The 22,124-nt window shown below is 41.9% G+C and overlaps 1 protein-coding gene across 6 annotated transcripts; it reads right to left on the minus strand.

Moving 5' to 3' along the window:
* Positions 1-3,939: 3,939 nt before the first annotated feature.
* On the minus strand, positions 3,940-19,907 carry kansl3 (KAT8 regulatory NSL complex subunit 3). Of its 6 annotated transcripts, none has more exons than XM_055886855.1 (22): positions 19,707-19,906; positions 18,913-19,185; positions 18,561-18,731; positions 18,275-18,365; positions 17,978-18,163; positions 15,487-15,618; positions 13,143-13,259; positions 12,957-13,055; positions 12,475-12,546; positions 10,707-10,781; positions 10,400-10,557; positions 10,013-10,076; positions 9,642-9,830; positions 9,372-9,528; positions 8,985-9,062; positions 7,686-7,862; positions 7,358-7,445; positions 7,048-7,175; positions 6,535-6,641; positions 6,225-6,423; positions 4,712-4,824; positions 3,940-4,620 (listed from the first exon to the last, which is right to left on the minus strand). In XM_055886855.1, the coding sequence occupies exons 2-22, from the start codon at positions 19,122-19,124 to the stop codon at positions 4,618-4,620; spliced, it is 2,616 nt and encodes an 871-aa protein (XP_055742830.1). In that variant the 5' UTR covers positions 19,125-19,185; positions 19,707-19,906; the 3' UTR covers positions 3,940-4,617. The 6 variants fall into 6 exon arrangements, with proteins under 6 accessions (XP_055742830.1, XP_055742829.1, XP_055742832.1 ...); XM_055886854.1 differs by having other exon boundaries at positions 4,712-4,827; XM_055886857.1 differs by lacking the exon at positions 7,048-7,175 and having other exon boundaries at positions 4,712-4,827; positions 6,535-6,625; positions 19,707-19,907.
* Between the last annotated feature and the right edge of the window lie 2,217 nt (positions 19,908-22,124).

Consider the following 22,124-nt stretch of genomic DNA (forward strand, 5'->3'; position numbering starts at 1 on the left):
TCCGGGCTAGTGCATTTGCCAGCAAACTTCGGTGATCGTGGCACATCATCACGTTGGTATGTCTGGAGAGGGGCCACGGCTATGGGAAAATACTTTATATGAGCCTATATAAAATGATAACCCTTAAACTGAATGTATTTTTTTTTTACACCTTCTGGAAAGACTTTCAATTTTTACAATGTTTGAAAAAATATATAACATTTTACCAAAACATTTCATTTCAACACAGCACAAGATCTGGAAATGTGCGTGCATGGACAATATCGTGGAAAATTATTCTTATGATACCTCCTGGTCAATGTGTATGTTTTTTTATGTGATTTGAGAGTCATTAAAATCTCAAATCTATCATCATTCCAAAGCTACAAATCACCAAAGTGACATTTTGTGTATCATCATGCCCCTCTCTCTGCTCTTATAGTCCACACACGTGCACGCACACACACGTATACACTTTTATTCCTGGGTGACATTGTCAGATAGGGTTCCCTTACAACAGACACAAGGTAGAAATCTTCTGTATGCGACAGTGACCATTATCACAGCCTATTGAACATAACTATCACTTCATTAGATATCCAACTACAATTAGAGAAAAATAAATACATGGTTAAATAAAAAGGGAGTTTTTGTGTTTATCATTTTAAATATAGGCAATGGTTTTTATTGAGTTAAGCGCCACCTGTTGCCAACACATAGAATTATCATATTTTATACTACAGTTATGGAAATATTTTACCTGCAGAGAAAACCCTGATCACTCATTGATTTGTTATCTAAAAATAAATATGAAGAATGATGAAACTATTTTAATGTGTACGTGATTGTGAAGAAACCCAAAAGGAGGGCATGACAAATAAGGTACAGCAATCGATTACTCAAAAATAGTAACTTAATCTGATTATTAGATTATTTTCATTTCTATCACATATATTATAAAAAAAACTTGCACCAAATATTCAATAGAGGAATAATGAAACAATGCTGCAGACTGATCATTTCCTAACTGACTGCCCACCCAACTCCCCAGCATCCTTGGGCCAATGCTGGCTCAGCTGCCCACTGTATCTTGTTGATGAAGTGGCATCACTGCTAAAAGGTCAGCTTCAATGTCAAGTTCCAGGGAAAGCTTTCCCAACCCTCATTCTTTGTGTAATAATAGGCCAACTACATTACTCAAAGTTTGCAAAAACACATAGATTAGGTAGCTTTTAGTGTACTCCTTTTTCGACTGAAACTAGAGATGAGTTGAGATTAGCTGAGTACGGGATTTGTCATGTGTCTCAGCCCATTGCTTGGGGAGTGAACAGGATGGAGCTGTGTTGACTAAATAAAAGTGTCCTTTTGACACAAAGATCATGATGAAATTGCAGTTTGATTTTATTTTTTAAAACTGAAAAGCAACCAAGGAGAGCAAATTTGGCCGTTTTTGACATTTCAAATAGTTTAAAACAGACAGGAAAAGCTTTCATTTACACTGAAAGGTGATTTCTGAGTCTTGTGAAAAAAACTTGGCCATTTCAGTGTGTTTCAGGTGGATACAGTGCATTCGGAAAGTATTCAGACCCCTTGACTTTTTCCACATTTTGTTACATTACAGCCTTATTCTAAAATGGATGAATCTACATCAATCTACACACAATACCACATAATGACAAACGAAAACAGGTTTTCAGAATTTTTTGCAAATGTATAAAAAACAAAACAGAAATACCATAAGTATTCAGACCCTTTGCTATGAGCTCGAAAATGAGATCAGGTTCATCCTGTTTACATTGATCATTCTTGAGATGTTTCTACAACTTGATTGGAGTCCACCTGTGGTAAATTCAATCGATTAAACATGATTTGGAAAGGCACACACCTGTCTATATAAGGTCCCACAGTTTACAGTGCATGTCAGAGCAAAAACCAAGCCTTGAGGTCAAAGGAATTGTCTGTGGAGATCCAAGACAGGATTGTGTCAAGGCACATATCTGGGGAAGGGCACCAAAAAATGTCTGCAGCATTGAAGGTCCCCAAGAACACACTGGCCTCCATCATTCTTAAATGGAAGAAGTTTGGAACCTCCAAGACTCTTCCTAGAGCTGGCCGCCCGGCCAAACTGAGCAATTGGTGGAGAAGGGCCTTGATCAGGGAGGTGACCAAGAATCCGATGGTCACCCTGACAGAGCTCCAGCGTTCCTCTGTGGAGATGGGAGCACCTTCCAGAAGGACAACCATCTCTGCAGCACTCCACCAATCAGGCCTTTATGGTAGAGTGGCCAGACGGAAGCCACTCCTCAGTAAAAGGCACATGACAGCCCACTTGGAGTTTGCCAAAAGGCACCTAAAGGACTCAGACCATGAGAAACAAGATTCGGTGGTCTGATGAAACTAAGATTGAAGTCTTTGGCCTGAATGCCAAGCGTCACGTCTGGAGGAAACCTGGCACCATCCTTAAGATGAAGCATGGTGGTGGCAGCATCATGCTATGGGGATGTTTTTCAGCGGCATGGACTGGGAGACTAGTCAGGATCGAGAGAAAGATGAATGGACCAAAGTACAGAGAGATCCTTGATGAAAACCTACTCCAGGACCCTCAGGACCTCAGATTGGGACGAAAGTTCACCTTCCAACAGGACAACGACCCTAAGCAAACAGCCAAGACAACGCAGGAGTGGCTTCGGAACAAGTCTCTGAATGTCCTTGAGTGGCCCATTTAGAGCCCGGACTTGAACCCGATCAAACAGCTCTGGAGAGACCTGAAATAGCTGTGCAGCAACGCTCCCCATCCAACCGGACAGATCTTGAGAGAATCTGCAGAGAAGAATGGGAGAATCGCCCCAAATGCAGGTGTGCCAAGCTTGTAGTGTCATACCTAAGACGACTTGAGGCTGTAATTGCTGCCAAAGGTGCTTCAAAAAAGTACTGAGTAAAGGGTCTGAATAGTTATGTAAAAGTGATATTTCCGTTTTTTTTGCTTTTTTTTATACACATGCAGAAATTTCTTAAAACCTGTTTTTGCTTTATCATTATGTGGTATTGTGTGTAGATTGATGAGGGGGAAAAAACTATGGAATCCATTTTAGAATAAGGCTGTAATGTAACAAAATGTGGAAAAAGTCATGGGGTCGGGAATACTTTCCGAATGCACTGTAGATCACTCATGTTGTGTTACAGGAATAGTCCCATACTGGAGAGTGTGAATATGATATTTCTCATCATGGGTCGCTGAAGGAATGGACATGAACTGTAGGGAAGTTAGTTGACAGAGGTCTCTCGCTATCTTCCTGATGGGCATATGTATCGTCTGTTTATAATAGACAAAGCCTGGCTTATATAAGAGCTAAAACACACTGTCCTCTATCTTGTCGGACCGCTTACCCATGTGTGTAACGCAGGCACAGTGCAGAGGATGTCTGCTAAATGAGTAGGTCTATATTAATGCAGCTGCCTGTGAGAATGATTATGCACTCACATCATTTAATGCAAATTAAATTCATTCAGTGCGCAGGAGACAGTTCAATTATTGTATTCTGAATTGGAATAAGGTTTGGAGATGATATGCTTGTTCAATTCTTCACTAAAATCCAATTGAGCTATTCAAACTTACATGAAAATCCCCAAACGATGGTGCCAAGCATTATCATTACAATCCGCCAGCCGCAGAACTTTGGATATAACATTATAAATATAATTTAGACCAACACCTTTTGAAAATTAAAGTTCAATGAAGACAAAGTTAATTTCTTTCTCTTGATTATATTACTGAAAGGTAAGGACTCCCAGAGAGAACCGCACTTTTGTACCTTTTAAAAGTAAAATGTTTATAAATGTAGATCTGCAAATTCACATTTTCAACACAGGAGTAGTCCACCTACTTATAAACATGATCATTGTCACGCTACATAGAAAATATTTTTTCTGAACATTGAGAAATCAATTCCATGGTTCGGCTTTTGAAACATCTTGCCAGGCCAAAAGGCTTTAATTAAACATGAAACAATATTAGCTGTAAAATTCCACCTAGCATAATTCCTCCCATGATGGTCAAATTAGAAATCCATTGACCTAACAGGAGCCAAACAAAGTTACAGAGCAAAGCATATAGAAAAAAACTGTTGTAATGCTCTCAAAAGACAGGCTTAATTTAAAGATCAAATGGTCAAGAAAATAACATAACAGGTAACAACAATTACAATATTTCTCCCCTCTACACATATACAACTATCATATGGCTGTTACATTATCCATTGCCTGTAAGTCAGAGATATCCTATTCAATGATGCTGAGGGTTACAAAAAAGTGTCAACTGAGACCTTGTGACAAAAATAAAATACCTTCAATATTTTATACCATCTTCAACTCTTAACTGAAATGAGTGTGACCATACATATATATGGCTGTTGAAGTTTCCTGCAGCATGGAGACTGGTCCACTACACAAGTCAACTCACACCATGGGGAAGGAACCCTTCGCCAAGTGTTCATCTGTTCCATTGGGGTGAGAATAGACATAAGAGCAGGGGGTACATGGCTACACTCCTTTTCTATGGAGTCGGGTCATAGCCAGTCCAGCCACTCCTCCAGGATGACAGTATCACATCTGGCATGATGCGTGCGGTCTTTGGGTTGATCACTGCAATAGAGTATTTTGATTTGAAAACAAATCTTAATTTTGGAAAATGTGATGGAGAAGTTAACATATTGCTGCTCGTGAGGAGACCCACCTTCATATCAGGTGGTTTGGACAGCATCAGTGGCCTCTCAGCCTGGCCCAGCGTAGTCATTCTGCTGGGCTGTCCTCGCAGCATCACAGTTATAATGGTGGGGGCTCTGAGCCCTGCTGCCAACAAAGTGATGGTATGGGTTACACATCTACTCAGATATGTATACTAGAACCGGGTGTCAAGCCTAGTTCAGACAGCATTTTCCCTCAGACACAGCAAAGCAGACATTCCAACAAATTCCTGAATAGCGGGTGCCCAGCAGTGTGTGCTAATCCAATGAGGGAATTTTTTTTTACATCTCTAAATCAAATTAAATAGTTCTTAAAATACAACTCCGTGCCCAAGGGCTTCTTTTGCATTTTGCCTGTATTGTCATGTCTGGCTTGCTTTTCTCAAATGGTAAGAATAGTCCATGTCAGGAGATGTAGACTAGAGAGAGAGACGAGTACCATTTTACTCTTAGCGTAAATTATTATTAATCCAGGTTTGAGCTTTGTACAGAATTACAAAAAAATAAGCTATCAAAGACAACAGCAATCCTGGGAAAGGAGTGGACAACTTGGATATCGCAACAGCAACACCCATTTCTCGATCAAAAAAAGAGGAATGAAAACATGGGTTATTTTCCAGTCTTTATTGCAATGATAGAAACAGGTGGTATGCCGGATGTGAATATTATTGCTACTTCTCCTCATACTCTTTCCTCTCTAAAGTCCAGTGAGTCCTTGCGTGCATCTGGAATCATGGCGGCTGCTTGCTTGTTGCAGGTGATTTAATTAATGGATTTACAAAATGTAACATGAAGAACAAGCAATCAAAATGAAACAAACATAAAAAGGCATCTACCGAGTGGACAGATCTGGTGAACAAATGCAGTCTGAACAGGGCCATTGACATCGTCAGTTGTCATGTGACATTTAGGCGATATTCAAAACGCCAAAATGCAAGAATGTCCATTTGTTTTTGGCCCTCTTGATTCACAATTATCGTGACAACAATTTTGTATCACTGAGTTCCATGTATCAAGGAAACTACGGGCAAACATGAACATATTCAAAGATTCTCATGTAAGCATTTTGAACATTTACATTTGACATGTGTAGACTAATACATAAACAATATGTATTAAAACATGACTTCATCAAACTGCTAATTCCAATGTCACATCCACCTGGATCATGTATTCATTGATGTTTTCCTTATGGCTCTTCCAAACATGAACATTAGTACAAAAACACATCATCCCTTACGATACAAATCTGTACACTTTGATGTTTCATGGCTGCAAGTCTGGCTTTCCTGATACTGACCACACCTAGGATCCTCATGGATGACTATCTGCATACACATTATTGATCATGCTGTCCACCATCTCAGTCAGCTATCTGTAGTGTGGCCAAGGTGACCTGGCGATAGGGCCCGTCCTGCTATTCTAGCTGTTCCGAAAATCAAGGGGTTAAGGAGAACCCGGGCATTCAGCGTGGCCGCCGTGGTTTGGCAGTTCGGGACGTACCGGCACTCTGGGTGGAGATGTGTGCCAGACTGGGGAGGCTGCTCGCCAGCTTGGCCAGCCCGCCATTGGTGAGTAGCTGGTGGATGGCAGTGGTCTTGGACAGCCCTCCAGTGGAGACCACAGGCACTGCCCGGAGCAGAGTGCTGCTGCCAGTACCTATGGAGCTAAGGACCTGACCCTGGGGCTTCCCACCAGAGGCCTGGGGGGAGAGGAGAGGTGGAGTCAGTCAGACAATGAGTCAGCACACAGACACAAACTCACAATACTGAGTAGACTTTTTGCAGGTTCATGAGAACAGTCCAGGGTGTACCTGAATGCTGCCCATGCTAGCTGTGGTGGTGGGCAGGCTAGGGGATTTGGTCACGATCTCCTGAAGACTGAAACTTAGGCCTTGGAGGAGGCTGCTGGCGGAAGGTGCTGCACACAAACACAGCGAGAATGAATCAGCACTGCTCACATTTACACACAGTCAATACCGAAGGCTCAACAACACAACTACTGACGACAGTTGAGATCCACCCCTATTCGTCCAATCGACAAAACAACCTCTGGTAGAAAAGTCCAACAGTTAAGCTGCCATAGATAATGCAGAAGTAACGCTACAAGTAATCAATAACATTGTTTGCTCAGATCGGTTGTTCTCATGAAGTGCTCAAAATCAGGACATAAAACAGAACTCTCCTCTTTTTAAATGTGTGATGGATTTGCTGTTCCTCTGCATTACAACTAACAAATCAGTGAAAATATTCAGAGTCTAGACTGTCATCTTTGAGATCCGCTGCTGTGCCGAGTTAGGACAGTCGTGCAGGCAGGTAGGAGATACCTTGGGCAGAAGCAGGAGCTTGCGCCTGGACTGGTGAGGAGGACCCTGACACCATGCAACTCTGCAGGTTGTGGAAAGAGCTGGACCCCGAGCTCAGGGCACTAGACACCTCTGTCAGACTACCAGACCTGCAGTAACACACATAACCAGAGCTGTGGTAGCTACCCACCCCATAGTTTTTTTCCTATTCAACAACTTCCAACCAGAGTCCAAAACTCAATCCGTTTGCTGCACACAGAGCTGCCCAACAGGAGATTGTCTGGGGAGTTGGAGATCATTGTGTGTGCGTGCGTGCGTGTGTCAGGCCTACCGCTGGGATGTGAGGAGTCCAGAGAGTTCCTTGGCTCCAGACACAGTCTGTCCAACAGTCACAGCCAGGGGCTTTCCAGAAGGACCCCCTGCATTAGAACAGACAATTTTGAAAATAAGCCACATCTGATCAGACAACACCACACTATAACATTGAAAATGGTTTCTATTGACTTTAGAAATGGTGGAAATAAGAAAATATATGATAAACATTCAGATAAGCCCCACACATATTTCAATTCATTTGGCAACAACTTCCAATTTCTCTTTACTGGATCATTCACTTAGAGGTTCAGAAAACTGCTCATAGTTAAATCTGAGCCAGTTACCTTCCTGTGCTGTAGAGCTGACAGCGCCCCCTGCTGTCTCTCCATGCAGAATGGTCACCTTAATCTTGGCTCTCTTGGAGGCTTTGCTGGGAGTGGGACTGGGAGTCTGCCTTCTCTTCAGATGGGCCCGCAGCTCGTCTCTCTCCAGGCCCTCGGTCTGCTCACTGGATACAGGAACTGAAACACAGACACATCACTGACTGGGATAAAGAGACCAGGCCATTCCAATCCTGATCACAAATTCACTTGTTAAAGTATAATGGAATATACTGAACAAAAATATAAAACACAACATGTAAAGTGTTTAATGAGCTGAAATAAAATATCCCAGAAATGTTCCAGGCGCACAAAAAAAAACTTATCTGAAATGTGAAAAATTTACATCCCGGTTAGCATTTCTCCTTTGCCGAGATAACCCATCCACCTGACAGATGTGGCATATCAAGAAGCTGATTAAACAGCATGACCATTACAGAGGCACTTTGTGCTGGAGACAATAAAAGGCCACTCTAAAATGTGCAGTTGTCACACAACACAATGCCACAGATGTTTTGAGTGTGCACGATTGGAATGCTGACTACAGGAATGTCCACCAGAACTGTTGGCAGAGAATTTAATAAGCCACCTCCATTTTAGATAATTTGGTAGTATGTCCAATTGGCCTCACAACCACAGACCATGTGTAACCACGTCAGCCCAGACCTGTACACAATTCCTGGAAGCTGATAATGTCGAAGTTCTTCCATGGCCTGTATTCTCATCAGACATGTCACCCATTGAGCATGTTTGGGATGCTCTGGATCGATGTGTATGACAGCGTATTCCTGTTCCCGCCAATATCCAGCAACTTCGCACAGCCATTGAAGAGGAGTGGGACAACATTCCACAGGCCACAATCAACACCCTGATCAACTCTATGCGAAAGAGATGTGTCAAGCTGCATTAGGCAAATGGTAACACCAAATACTGACTGGTTCAGAGATCTACGCCCCTACCCTTTTTTATTTATTTAAGGCATCTGTGACCAACAGCATATCTGTATTCCCAGTCATGTGAAAGCCATTGATTAGGACCTAATTAATTTATTTCAATTGACCGATTTCCTTATATGGACTGTAACTCAGTAAAATCTTTGAAATTGTTGCATTTATATTTTGTTCAGTGTATGCTCACGTTTTGTTAAATTGGGGGGGTCAAATTGTTATATGACCCTGTTAACAACGTACATCAATAATCTGGCAGTAAGAGGGAGATGGCAGACAGAAAGGAAGAGAAAAGAAAGGAGAAAGACATACTTACCAAAGACACAGGAGGGAGTGCCAGGAGGAAGATTTTTCCTCACAAGCATGTTTTGTTTCATAAAAGCAGCAAACTGGGCTGAAATTAATTGAAAAGAAAGGTGGAAAGATAGTCGACAGAGAGTAGAGAAGGGATGAAAAGATAGTCATGTTCCATTGTGCCCTTCTGATGTTGTGACTGCCCTAACAAGATGTGTCCAAGTAAACCATTTGCACCATTCAATATTGCATTCACATCTTCCCAAGCACACCGAGCTATTGAAAAACTCATTGGCAAGAGAGTTAAATGACCCATTAAAACAAGCGCACACAAACAAATGTGTCAAATGTGAGAGCTGTGGTGTGTGTGTCTGCGTCTGTTTTCGTACATGCTAGTTGGCACACAAACCTTGTGCCTGCTTGTGTGTGAGCACAGTCCCAGACCGCTGCATATGGGTCTTGAGGAGTTGTGTGGCAGTGATCAGACTGGACTTCTGTGCTGGGGACAGTCCCGACGTCTTTGGCTTGGGGCTGGAGGTGGGACTACTGCACACACTGGACAGGTCCTGAGAACACAACCATAAAAACATAGCCAATCAAATGATCAGCAATGTATATATTATTCCTAGCATTTCCTTGCAAGTCTTCAGGAGCGTGCCTGAGCTGATGCAGGACATACCTCGGAGCCTGAGGGGGATATGGGTACTCTGAGGGCAGGGGAGGAGGGGCGGCCCCTTTCCAGGTCAAAGGGTAGCTCCCGTCTAGGCTTCTTCTTCTTCTCCGTGTCAAGGTCCCTCAGCTCTCCTGAGCCGTGGCCGTGGCTCTCCGCCCGCGTCAGCACCCCCGACAGGAAGTCTGCTATCTCATCCTACACAGGAGAGACAGACATATATCTGCATGAAAAGCATTTCAATGACACTCCATGTGAGGAGTTTGATGGCTAGGGTTAAATCCTTAAAATCCTTTGACGTTTTCATAGAATCTTCACCTAAATTTGTTTGAATAAAAACACTATGGCTTCTTTACAGGACAAGACAGACATGGACCAACCTGAATGCAGCGATCCACCATGGTCTGTGTCAGTCCCTCTGATTTCATCTTTGTGGAGTTGATTCTGAGGAAGAAAACCATTTCATTAGGAATGAGAAACAAACTCTGATGCACTCAAATTCTTCAATTTAATAGCCCTGCAGAAAATTACAGTGAGCAGTGAAAACTTCAGGCCTTTTGTCTTCACAAGAAAACATTCAGTGACTGAATGCTTTCAACTGCTGCTACCTTGCCATCTTAAAAATACATATAGTGAGCAAAATGTTTGGAACATGGAATTGCAAAACAAAGAATCGTGATTCATATACAATTGAATTACATATCGTATGGGTACCGAAGTTTCGTGATAATTTCGTATGGCAATTCCCAGTCCTAGCGTAAACCCACCTGAGGTTGTCGTCGGCTCCCCCCACCACCACCATGCTGTTGTCGGCTCGGAGTTTCTCTCGGAACTCCTCCATGGCCTCTGTGCCACACTGCAGAGCATTCTGACCAACCACAAACAGCACTGGTGTCTTCATGTCCAGCAAAGGGTCATCCACATCCTGCCAGTCAACAATACAAAAACAGTCGATACACAGCTAAGATCCAGAGACATGTGACAAAATTATGTTGATCTGTGTAAGACTGTAAGTCGAAGCATCATATCTAAATGTCTCCACAATGCAAGAAACATTTGAGCACATTTCCTTACCCCTCTTGGTCCATTGATGGTTAGCAGTGGAAAGCCAAGACATACCACAGCAGTCAGGTATTCCATGAGAGAGACCTGGGAGGACAACCACGTCAATATGTGCAGTGCACCAACGTCACATCCACCAATTACAACACAGATCAGAGCTCAGATTCCACAAGGATTGTTTTCAATAACCACCAGAAGTTCAGAAAGTATTCACACCTTGACTTTCCACATTTTGTTGTGTTAAAGCCTGATTTTTGTCACTGGCAAACACACAATAACCAATAAATGTCAAAATAGAATTAAGTTTTTTGAATTATTTTACAAATTAATAAAAAATTAAAAGCTGGAATGTCTTGAGTGAATAAGTATTCAACCCCGCTGTTAAGGTAAGCCTAAATAATTTCAGGGGTAAACATTTGCTTAACAAGTCACACGTTGAATGGACTCATTCTGTGTGCAATAATAGTGTTTAACATGCTTTTTTACTGACTACCTCATCTCTGTATCCCACACATTCAATTATCTGTAAGGTCCCTCTGTCGAAGAGTGAATTTCAAACATGGATTCAACCACAAAGACCAGGGAGTTTTTCCAATAACTTGCAAAGGGCACCTACTGGTAGACAGGTAAAAAAAAAAAAAAAAAAATATCCTTTTGAGCATGGTGAAGTTATGAATGACACTTTGGATGGTGAATCAATACACCAAGTCACTACAAAGATACAGGCGTCCTTCCTAACTCAGTTGCCGGAGAGGAAGGAAACCCCTCAGGGATTTCACCATGAGGCCATTGGTGACTTAAAAACAGTTAGTTTAATGGCTGTGAAAGGAGAAAACTGAGGATGGATCAACAACATTGTAGTTACTCTACAATAATAACCTAACTGACGAGAGTGAAAAGGAAGCCTGTACAGAACAAATATTTCAAAACATGCATCCTGTTTGCAACAACACACTAAAGTAATGCTGTAAAAAATGCTGCAGCTGCAAAATAATAATAATTCCCTTTTTGTTATGAATAATAAGGGGTTATGTTAAAGTAAATCAAATAGAACACAATAGAGTACTACTCTTGATATTTTAAAGCACAGTGGTGGCTGCATCATGGGTATGCTTGTAATCATTAAGAACTTCGGAGTTTATCATAAAAAAAAGAAACTGAATGGAGCTAAGCAGAGGCCAAATCCTAGAGGAAAACCTGGTTCAGTCAGCTTTCCACCAGACACTGGGAAATGAAGAAGGAAAATAACCTAAAACACAAGACCAAATCTACACTGGGGTTTCTTACCAGGAAGACGGTGAATGTTCCTGAACTGCCGAGTTACAGTTTTGACTTAAAAGGCTTGAAAATCTATGGGAAGACCTGGAAATGGTTGTCTAGCAATGATCAACAACCAATTTGACAGAGACTGAAGAATTTAGAAAATAATACATAGGTAAATTATGCATAATCCAGGTGTGGAAAGCTCTTAGAGACGTACCCAGAAAGACTCACAGCTGTAATCACTGCCAAAGGTGATTATAATTGTATTGACTCAGGGGGTTGAATATTTATCTAATCAAGATACAGTATTAGTGTTTAATTTTTCATATTTTCTTTTAACAAAAAAAACATCAACAATTAAATTCCTCTTAAAACACACTTTGTAACAAAAATATGAAAAACGTCAAGAGGTGAATTATTTCTGAAGGCACTGTATAACTTTCTGAGCATCACAGAGAACACTCAGAAAATGTTGATGCCATGTAGTAGAAAGAGACAGCAGTCATAGCAGCCTTACATGACAGGCGATGAGCGCTCCCACATTCCAGCCAACCAGGATAATGGGTTTGTGAGGGAAGTGACTGTGGACCTGGTTCATAAATACATTGAAGGGCAAATAAAGAGACAAATAGACAGTCTAGCACATAACTTTCAAAGAACCATCTGAAATTGCAGCAACAATCTAGTCCAGTGATATTCAAAGATGGGGGTACTGCACTGGGCTTGCGGGAAAAAAATAAGAATGCCAATTATTGTATGGGACAATATAGAAATGTTTTCCAGAAAGATGATTTGAGATATAATTGTAATGAGTAAATATATTTATTGGTTTCTTTTCATTTTCTTAAGAGATGAAAGATCAATTAATTTAAGTGTATTTGTTGAAATGTACCAATTGTACAGTTGGAAATCCTGCTGAAAAAGTTTGAATACCGCTGACCTAGTCCATTAGGAACAGATATTTGGCTACACAACTTCAGGTTCATACAACAGCCTTACCTCCATGACTTTGGCCCTGACGGTGCCCAACATGTGCTCCAGACACTGAGTGATGCCCACATTGGCTCCACTGTTTACGTGGGTATTTACCGGGATTACCTGAGACAAACATGTTGGTTTATACCTATTGGGTGTGTATAAAACGCAGTGATGGACAATCACACTTGAGAATGAATAGATACAAACCTTTCCCAAGCAGGAGAGCTGTGACTGCCAAAATCTCATTCGGCGCGAGGTAGAAAGAGCAGGATTGGTGGGTCCTGATGGTGCAATTAAGATGAGTGGGGAGCCAGGAAGCTTGCTCTGCAATACAAAATAGAAATAGGTATCCAGTCATTATCACATCAATAGGAAATGCAATCAGAGGATCCCAAGTCAATCCAGAAACATTAAAGTAGAATTGATTTTAACGACCAAATCTCTCTTTTTTTTTAAGTAAATGGAATGTTATAGAAGGGTCATAGACACCTTTGTGATTTCACTTGTTATTGAGAAACATACCCCAAATAGCAAATCAGTTCCTTATCCTTGTTTTGTAGTATGGGGGCCCTGAAAAAAAAACATGAACAAATGCTCCAAAAACACCCAAATACGCATCTTAGAAACACTCTCACTATAGTGATGCAGGTCTTTAGATGTACCGTATACTATACAGACACACCCGGCCTGCACAGCAGCGTTGGAGAAACAGCTTGAGTCACACAAAATGGAATATAAAGTTGCGGATAAGGTTCTGAATGACAAAGACCTGCATCACTATACTGATATATTTGCTGTTTCTGAAAGGATGTATTTTTTGTGTGTGCCTTTATTCATGTTTTTTTTTCAGGGGCCCCATTCTGCACAACAAGGATGAGGGAGTGATTTGATGTAAGTTAATGGAACATACATTTTTTTAATGGTCAAAGTTAGGCATATACAGTGGCGTGCGAAAGTATTCACCCCCCTTGGAACGTTTCAACATTTTTTGCCTTACAACCTGGAATTAAAATTGATTTTTGGGGGGAGGTTTGTATCATTTGATTTACACAACATGCCTACCACTTTGAAGATGCAAAATATTTTTTCTTGTGAAACAAACATGAAATAACACCAAAAAAACTGAACTTGAGTGTGCATAACTATTCACCCGCCCAAAGTCAATTACAGCTGCAAGTCTCTTGGGGTACGTCTCTATAAGCTTGGCACATCTAGCCACTGGGATTTCTGCCCATTCTTCAAGGCAAAAGTGCTCCAGCTCCACCGAGTTGGATGGGTTCCGCTGTTGTACAGCAATCTTTAAGTCATTCCACAGATTCTCAAATGGATTGAGGTCTGGGTTTTGACTAGGCAATTCCAAGACATTTAATTGTTTATGGTCATTGTCCTGCTGGAAGGTGAACTGCTGTCCCAGTCTCAAATCTCTGGAAGACAGACAGGTTTCCCTCAATTTAGAGCCATCCATCATTCCTTCAATTCTGACCAGTTCCCCAGACCCTGCCGATTAAAAACATCCCCACAGCATGATGCTGCAACCACCGTGCTTCACTGTGGGGATGGTGTTCTCGTGGAGATGAGAGGTGTTGGGTTTGCACGAGACATAGCATTTTCCTTGATGGTCAAAAAGCTCAATTTTAGTCTCATCTGACATGCCTTTTGGCGAACACCAAACGTGTTTGGTTATTTTTTTTCTTTAAGCAATGTTTTTTTCTGGCCACTCCTCCGTAAAGCCCAGCTCTGTGGAGTGTATGGCTTAATGTTGTTCTATGGACAGATACTCCAATCTTCACTGTGGAGCTTTGCAGTCCTTCAGGGTTATCTTTGGTCTCTTTGTTGCCTCTCTGATTAATGCCCTCCTTGCCTGGTGCGTGAGTTTTGGTGGGCTGCCCTCTCTTGGCAGGTTTGTTGTGGTGCCATATTCTTTCAATTTTTTAATAATGGATTTAACGGTGCTCAGTGGGATGTTCAAAGTTTTGGATATTTTTTTATAAACCAACCATGATCTGTACTTCTCCACAACTTTGTCCCTGACCTGTTTGGCGAGCTCCTTGGTCTTCACGGTGCTTAGTGGTGTTTCAGAACAGGTGTATATATACACTGAGATCATGTGACACTTAAATAAAGTCCACCTGTGTGCAATCTAACTAATGATGTGACTTCTGAAGGTAATTGGTTGCACCAGATCATATTTAAAGGGGGTGAATACATATGCACCCACCACTTTTCCGTTGTTTTTTTTTAAATTTCATTTCACTTCACCAATTTGGACTATTTTGTGTATGTCCATTACATGAAATCCAAATAAAAATCCATTTAAAATTAGTTTGTAATGCAAAAAAATAGGAAAAATGCCAAGGGGAATGAATACTTTTGCAATGCACTGTAAAACAGTATAAAGATGAAACTACTAAGCACTTCCTGCCACAACTATCAATTTCATCCCTACTACCATTTGGAATGTGAGCTTGTTTCCATTGTCTTTAACATTCGGACTGCAGTGAATTCTGATTGCTCCCAGAACCACAGACAGGGATTAGCAGTAGAGACCTACCGGTTTGTTGTGAGACAGAACGCCCACGGCTGGGTCCCAGGGCCTCTTCAGTAGCAGAGAGAGGGCCTCTGCACCGGCCGCTCCAGTCTTCACTGATGAAGTCAGCAGCATCCTGTCAATCAGCGAGGGCAACTGCACAGACAGATGTTGAGTCATCCTGGCCATACTGTGGACCTGATTATTACCAAGGGGCTTTCTATTGACATATCCACTATTGTTGTTGCTGCTTTATCTGATCACCACTATGTATTTCTTACTACCTTTTTGCCCATAGCACATGGTAACACTGAACACATTATTAAGAAACACCATCTTACCTCTGAAGTTGCTACAGATTTTAACTGAGTGAACAATACTCCATCACCGATTCTGCCTTCCTCGTAATGATTTAGTTGATAATTTTAATAGCAAATAAAAGGACAACCATTGATGCCATAGCTCCAGTAAAGTTGAAAAAGCCAACATTCTAATGGAGAACCCCTTGGATGAGTGAGGAAACTAATACATTTAAGAAATTACCTAAAGGCAAAACAGAAGTGGATGAAGTCAAAGTTGCAGGTCCATTATGACATTCTGAGAAAGCAACTTGCCAGACAGGCAAATTTTTCTAACTTGATCACTAATACTCAGAATAATTCGAAAGTGCTCTTCTTGACCATTAATGGCCTGATAAATCCTACCCCCGCAAACCTATATGAACTTCCCTCCACATCTAACTGTGATGAGTTTGCGGCATATTTCAGAGATAAGATAAACATTAGGCTGGGTATCAATCAAGCAAGACCTGATGAGAGTTTTGATGATATGTGCCCTAGCCTACCACACAAAGGCACTATGGATTTACTTTCCCTGGTTGACACAGCCATGCTCAGGAAAGTGATATCACAACTTAAGACTTCTAGATCCTATCCCCACCACCTTCAAAACAGTTTTTAATTGCATACCTGAAGAAGTGTAAGCTATTGAAAATCACTCCCTGTTCACAGGCACTTTCCCCACTGCAGTAAAAACTGCTATGGTGAAACCCCTTCTGAAGAAAAGTAATCTAGATTCTTCAGCGCTTAGCAATTGTCAGCCAATCTCTAACCGTCCAGTCTTAAGCAAAATTCTGGAGAAATTGGTTTACAAACACCTAAATTAGTTTTTCAAGTGCAAACTGTATTTTTTGCAAAATTCCAATCTGGTTTTCGGGCCTACCACAGCATAGAGACAGCCTTAGTTAAAGTGGTAAATGACCCAACGCAGATGCCCAACAGCTCTCTTGTCCTTGTACTCTTGGATTTATGTCTTGCATTCGACACTGTTGACCATGATGTCCTTCTGGAGAGGTGGGTTGGCCTAACCGGTCTAGTTCTAATTGGTTTAGGACCTACTTAACCGGTCGAGAGTTTTTCACCCTTGGTAAACATAACTCAGAGAAAATACATATCACGTGGCGTTCCACAAGGTTCTGTACTGGTTAGTTTAAACATGTTACCCGTTGGCAGCGTTATCAGAAAGCACAGCATTGATTTTCACTGCTACGCAGACGATACACAACTTTACATCTGTCTCACCACAGGATTTTAGCTACACGGATAAATTAGACTGTATTAATGATTTAAATACTTGGATGGCTAACAACTTCTTCCAGCTAAATCAAGACAAGACTGAGGTACTTATTGTTGGAGCCAAAGCACAGAGAATCTGGCAATAAAGATAAAACACCAGGTAAAAAATGTAGGTGTTATTTTAGATTCTGAATTCAATTTAAAATCACACAGGAATGTGACCAAAAAGCTTTTTACCACCTGAGGAACATTCCTCTCTCAGGCTGATACAGAGACTCATCCATGCTTTCATTACAAGCAGGCTTGACTAGTGTACTGATCTCCTTTCTGGTCTACCCAAGAAAGCCATTGGTCAACTGCAAAACATGCAGAATGCTGCAGCACGGGTAATGACCAATACCAGACATTACACCGGTTTTAAGGTCTCTGCACCGGGTGCCTTTGAGTTTCAGAATGAATTTTAAGTTTCTTCTGTTCGTTTTTAAAATCAATCCCCAATTGTGCACCCCAATACATGTCAGACAGGCTTTTAAGTAATTTAGCCAGTAGGTCCCTCAGGTCCTCTAGCACAGGCCTTTTAACTATCCCAAAGCCTAGGACCAAGAGGCATGGAGAGGCAGCCTTTCCAGCCTCTGGAATAGCCTGCCAGAAAACCTGAGGGGGGCCAAAACTTGGACATTTTTAAAAGAGATCTTAAAATCGTTAAAACCAGTTCATTTCACTGAGCAGCAGGTGGCTATATTTCAGTATTCATTTTCATTGTTTATTCCTGTTAAGCACATTGTGTTGAATTCTATGTCTAAAATGTGCGGTATAAAAAAGCTTTATTTGATGATTGTCACAGTTATAGAATGTATCCCTCTATTTGATGTTGTGACATGCATTGTTATATAATGTGTAGACACATTTTGAGAGAGAAAGAGACAGACAGACAGGAGTACCTTGCTCTTGAGTGTCTGCAGTACATCTAGGTAAGCGGCCAGCATGGCCAGACTGAGGGATTCTATCAGGGTGCTGTGTAGCCACTGGGTCAATTTGGTGTCCCAGTTGACACTGGCCAGTGCATGGCGCACCTTTCGGGCACACTTGTCCACAGCAATCCTGCGCAATACTGGCTCATTGGAGGCCTATGAGTCAGGGGAAGGGGTGGTAAGACTAAAGGGACAGGAACTTTGATAGTCATTGAAACTGAATTAGCACCACATACAAAAGCATTTAGTTGGTGCATATGAACTCACGTTTTCATTGGCCAGCCGGGCCAGTCTTTCAGCTTGCAGAGCCTTCAGCACCTTATTAAACAACTTGTTTTGAATGACCGACCATCCAGCCCTGTAATACAAGCAGTGTATATCAGTAATGAAGTCTGACGATTATCACCATTTGAAATGGAGATTGAGACAAAGACGGTGTATACAAGAGATGAGCAAACAAGGCATCTGCAACACATAAGTCCTTACGGAACATAGATATATTTTTAAACCTCAATAGGGTTATTCAAAGGGAGGTCGGGTGGAGGCCACTCACTTGTTGATGTGTTCCTCCCAGTCGTCAGGAGGTGGGGGACCCTCTGCAACTGTGCGAGCAAATAAAACATGTCGCTCACATTCCTTCATAACACTGCGTGCTTTCTGATTGTCATAGAGTGGAATAGGTGTAGGCGTGACAGATTCCACATCTATTGACAGGTCTGATTCCCTGCAAAAGAACACAAACATACTTCAGTAAATGCTGTCATCCAGTTTAAGCTGTAACTTTATTATTGTTGTGATAAAGCTACTGCTACAAAATGACATTTGTTCTGAGACAGACAGGTTGTCAATGTTAAAATTGTTTGGGCAATGAGTCATCGGTGAGGATAATGAGGGTTGAAACTCACGGAACGGCATCAGGTTGCCGACGCGGTGTGACGAACAGCATGCGCGTGGGCCGGGCACTGCTGGCGTCCGGGTGGGCATTCCATGGCTTAGCATAGCTGTGGTCCAGAAACACCAAGTCCAGTTCACGCTCATGTACAGACAACTGGAACAGCAAGGATGTACCCATCCTCCGCGCTGAAGTCTGGAAGTCCTTGTCCACACCACGGTGCATCCTCTACTGGGGCCCCAAGGGCCCTACAGCTCTGGGACAGAGTTCTGCTTTCAATCCAAGCCTGAACAAGGAAGAACTGTGATCAATACCATTATCATATTCAAACATCATCATGTGACATCACATGTAATTTGTACCCCTCCTCTTTAGCCCACAGCTGGTTAGTACAAGCACCATTCTTATCCATTTTGTAACGTCAGCTTAGTAAAGTGACGTTGACTAACGTTAGTTCACTAACTAGTTACACGTAACGTCATTTCTTTAGCGAGCTACAGTACATAGCTTCTTGAGAGACGTTCCCCTAATGTTGATCGTAAAATACACGGCGGTACGCAAGCTCTGCGTTGTTGACATGCCAAGTTGGCTAACTACATGTCTTAGCTAGACGGCTAAGGCTAGTTAGCAACAACACGATATATTCATTAAACTAACGTTAGAGTATGGCTAACAAAAGGTGTAACTGATAACTATACAGGGATTTACAACGTGTATTAATGTAGCAAATATTAACAAGGCGAATATTACGTTAGCTAGCCAACGTAGCATTAAACCTAGCACGCGCTAGTAGCATCGGCTACTCACCTTTTCATGCTAATGCCATTGATAGCATTACGTATTTGCAATCGAACAATAATTTACACCAAATTATGTCATATATAAATTTCAACAAACAAATTACGTCTAGATTTTGTCACAAATTTGAGAAGGACTGACGTTAGCTACTAGCTACGCCTCGTTGATGTATTACGGCCGAATTCCTTTTGTTTTGCGTGGGCGCGAGCCACCGCCACAGTCACTTCTGCACACATATACAAAACACGGACTGGATTACTATTTCCTAAGGACGGTGCATGTTATGGTGCCCAGTGTAGTGGCGTAACGCAGTTTCGCCCGTCCTTCGCAAGGTCTTTTTTTGGGGGAAACAGCTAACTTCCTACAATTCTATAAATTTGGTAATGTGCAGTTTTATAGCCAAGCTCATACTATTCTATACATATTGTAATGAGGCTGAGAGAAAATGTTGCTGTTTTAAAGCTGCAATATGTAACTTTTTGGACAACCACACTAAAGGCACATAGAAATATGAGTTATAGATCTGCCATTCTCATTGACAGTAAGTCTAAGAAGCTGTAGATGTGTTCTATGTGCGCTATTTCTATGTTTCCCGTTCTTTCGTTTCGTTTTTTGCGTCTTTTACTTTAGGTTTGGTACACCAGCTTGAAACAGCTGAAAACACAATATTTTTGGTTATGGAAAATATTGTTGTGCCACAGAAGCAGTATGTCGCGCCTACTTTGATCCCTACATGATTGACACCTGTATGTTCCAATTGTCATGATATTGTAAATTAGGTTAAGTGTTTTTCTGTTGGTTGCTCAGTTATGATGTATGGGCCTGATATGTACACCTATGTGTGATCTGAACTGGAGTTAAGTTATAACACTTTAGTTACTGTTTATCTACAATAAACATCCTGAAGAGAGAAGATGATTTTTGGAGCTTCTTCCCACGCCATCCACATATTAGAAGGTCTATGGCGCTACAGCAGTACAGTTTATAGCCAGCTAATGTTGCAGTACAGTAACTTAGTTCAGTTAGCTAAGCTAACAGTCATCTGAAGGGCCATCACCCTGCTGCCAGCTCCAAGGTCTCAGCCCTCAACACCGGGCAGAGCCACCACACCTCTGCTGGCACCATGGTCCCTGACACTGGGCAGGGCCATCACCCTGCTGCCTGCTCAGAGTTCTCCGTCCTTGAAACTGGGCAGAACAACCACCCTGCTGCCAACGCCAAGGGCCTCACCCACAACACTGGGCAAAACCACCACCCTGCTGCCAGCACCAGGGGCCTCACCCTTGACACCGGGCAGAACCACCACTCCTCTGCTGGTATCAAGGGCCTCGACACAGGCACCACCAGACCTGTGCTTCAGCCAGCCAAGGGTGAAGAGAAGAAGCAGTGTGCCCTCACTGAACCTCCTGTGTGCCTGGACATTCCTCATGACCCACCCAAACTGCAGCAATGGGCCAAACGGACACTCCACAAACCAAAGAACGAGCAGCTGGCATGGGGAAAACATTTGATCCAGACCCAACACAAGTCCAGTCAGAGGGAAACACATGGACTTCCAGGCATGCAAACCAGCTTGTCACACCCTCATTCTTGGGTTAATACCCAACAAAATAGGGCTGAGGAAGAATGACAGAGACACTTAAGGTGGTTGAGGAGTGTGCCCTCGCCAGCAGCAGCAAGGCCTACAGGAGATAAATAACAACAAAGTAGTTCAGGACTGTTACAATGTTTCCCAGTTACTGAGAAGTCAAGTCTTAAAAATACTATTTTTCAAACTGAAAATGCATATATAGTACCACAGTATGAGTCATAATACCCATAAAACCTAGCGGTCAAACAAGGAAATGGTCCCAATCGTTTTTCCACCATTCAAAGGATTTTAGAAACACTTAAAATAAGGGCTGTGTTCAGTGTAGGCTTACCCTGGCGTTACGTTTTGATAACCTGGCGTTACGTTTTGATAACCGTGTAAATCTCTCTAGGAGAAAGTGACTTATCAAAATATTTGCCTGTATTTGCCCCCCAAAAATGAAATGCTAATTAGCTACTAATGTGACTGTCAAAATTAACTACAAATACCATGATGATCCGGACAAGATTGACAAATCGAGGATTAACTTGCAGGGATTTGCAGTCTTGCATGATGTCTACTTTGATGCTAATTACCACTGTCTACTTTGATGCTAATTAGCATTTTCTAATCTGAGAGTAAATAGAACCAAATATATGGTGATCAAAATGTCACGTCAGGGTATGTTTACACAAAACACAATTTTAAGTGTTTCTATAATTCCCTATGGTAAAAAATGAATGGTGGAAAAACGATTGGAACCATTTCCCTGTTTCACCGCTAGGTTTTATGAGCATTATGATACCTCCACTGTGGGGCTCTATAGCGAGTGCCAAACACTGGCCACACATTCTGCA

Source organism: Salvelinus fontinalis, chromosome 28 (assembly GCF_029448725.1).
Source record: "Salvelinus fontinalis isolate EN_2023a chromosome 28, ASM2944872v1, whole genome shotgun sequence".
Lineage (NCBI taxonomy): Eukaryota > Metazoa > Chordata > Actinopteri > Salmoniformes > Salmonidae > Salvelinus > Salvelinus fontinalis.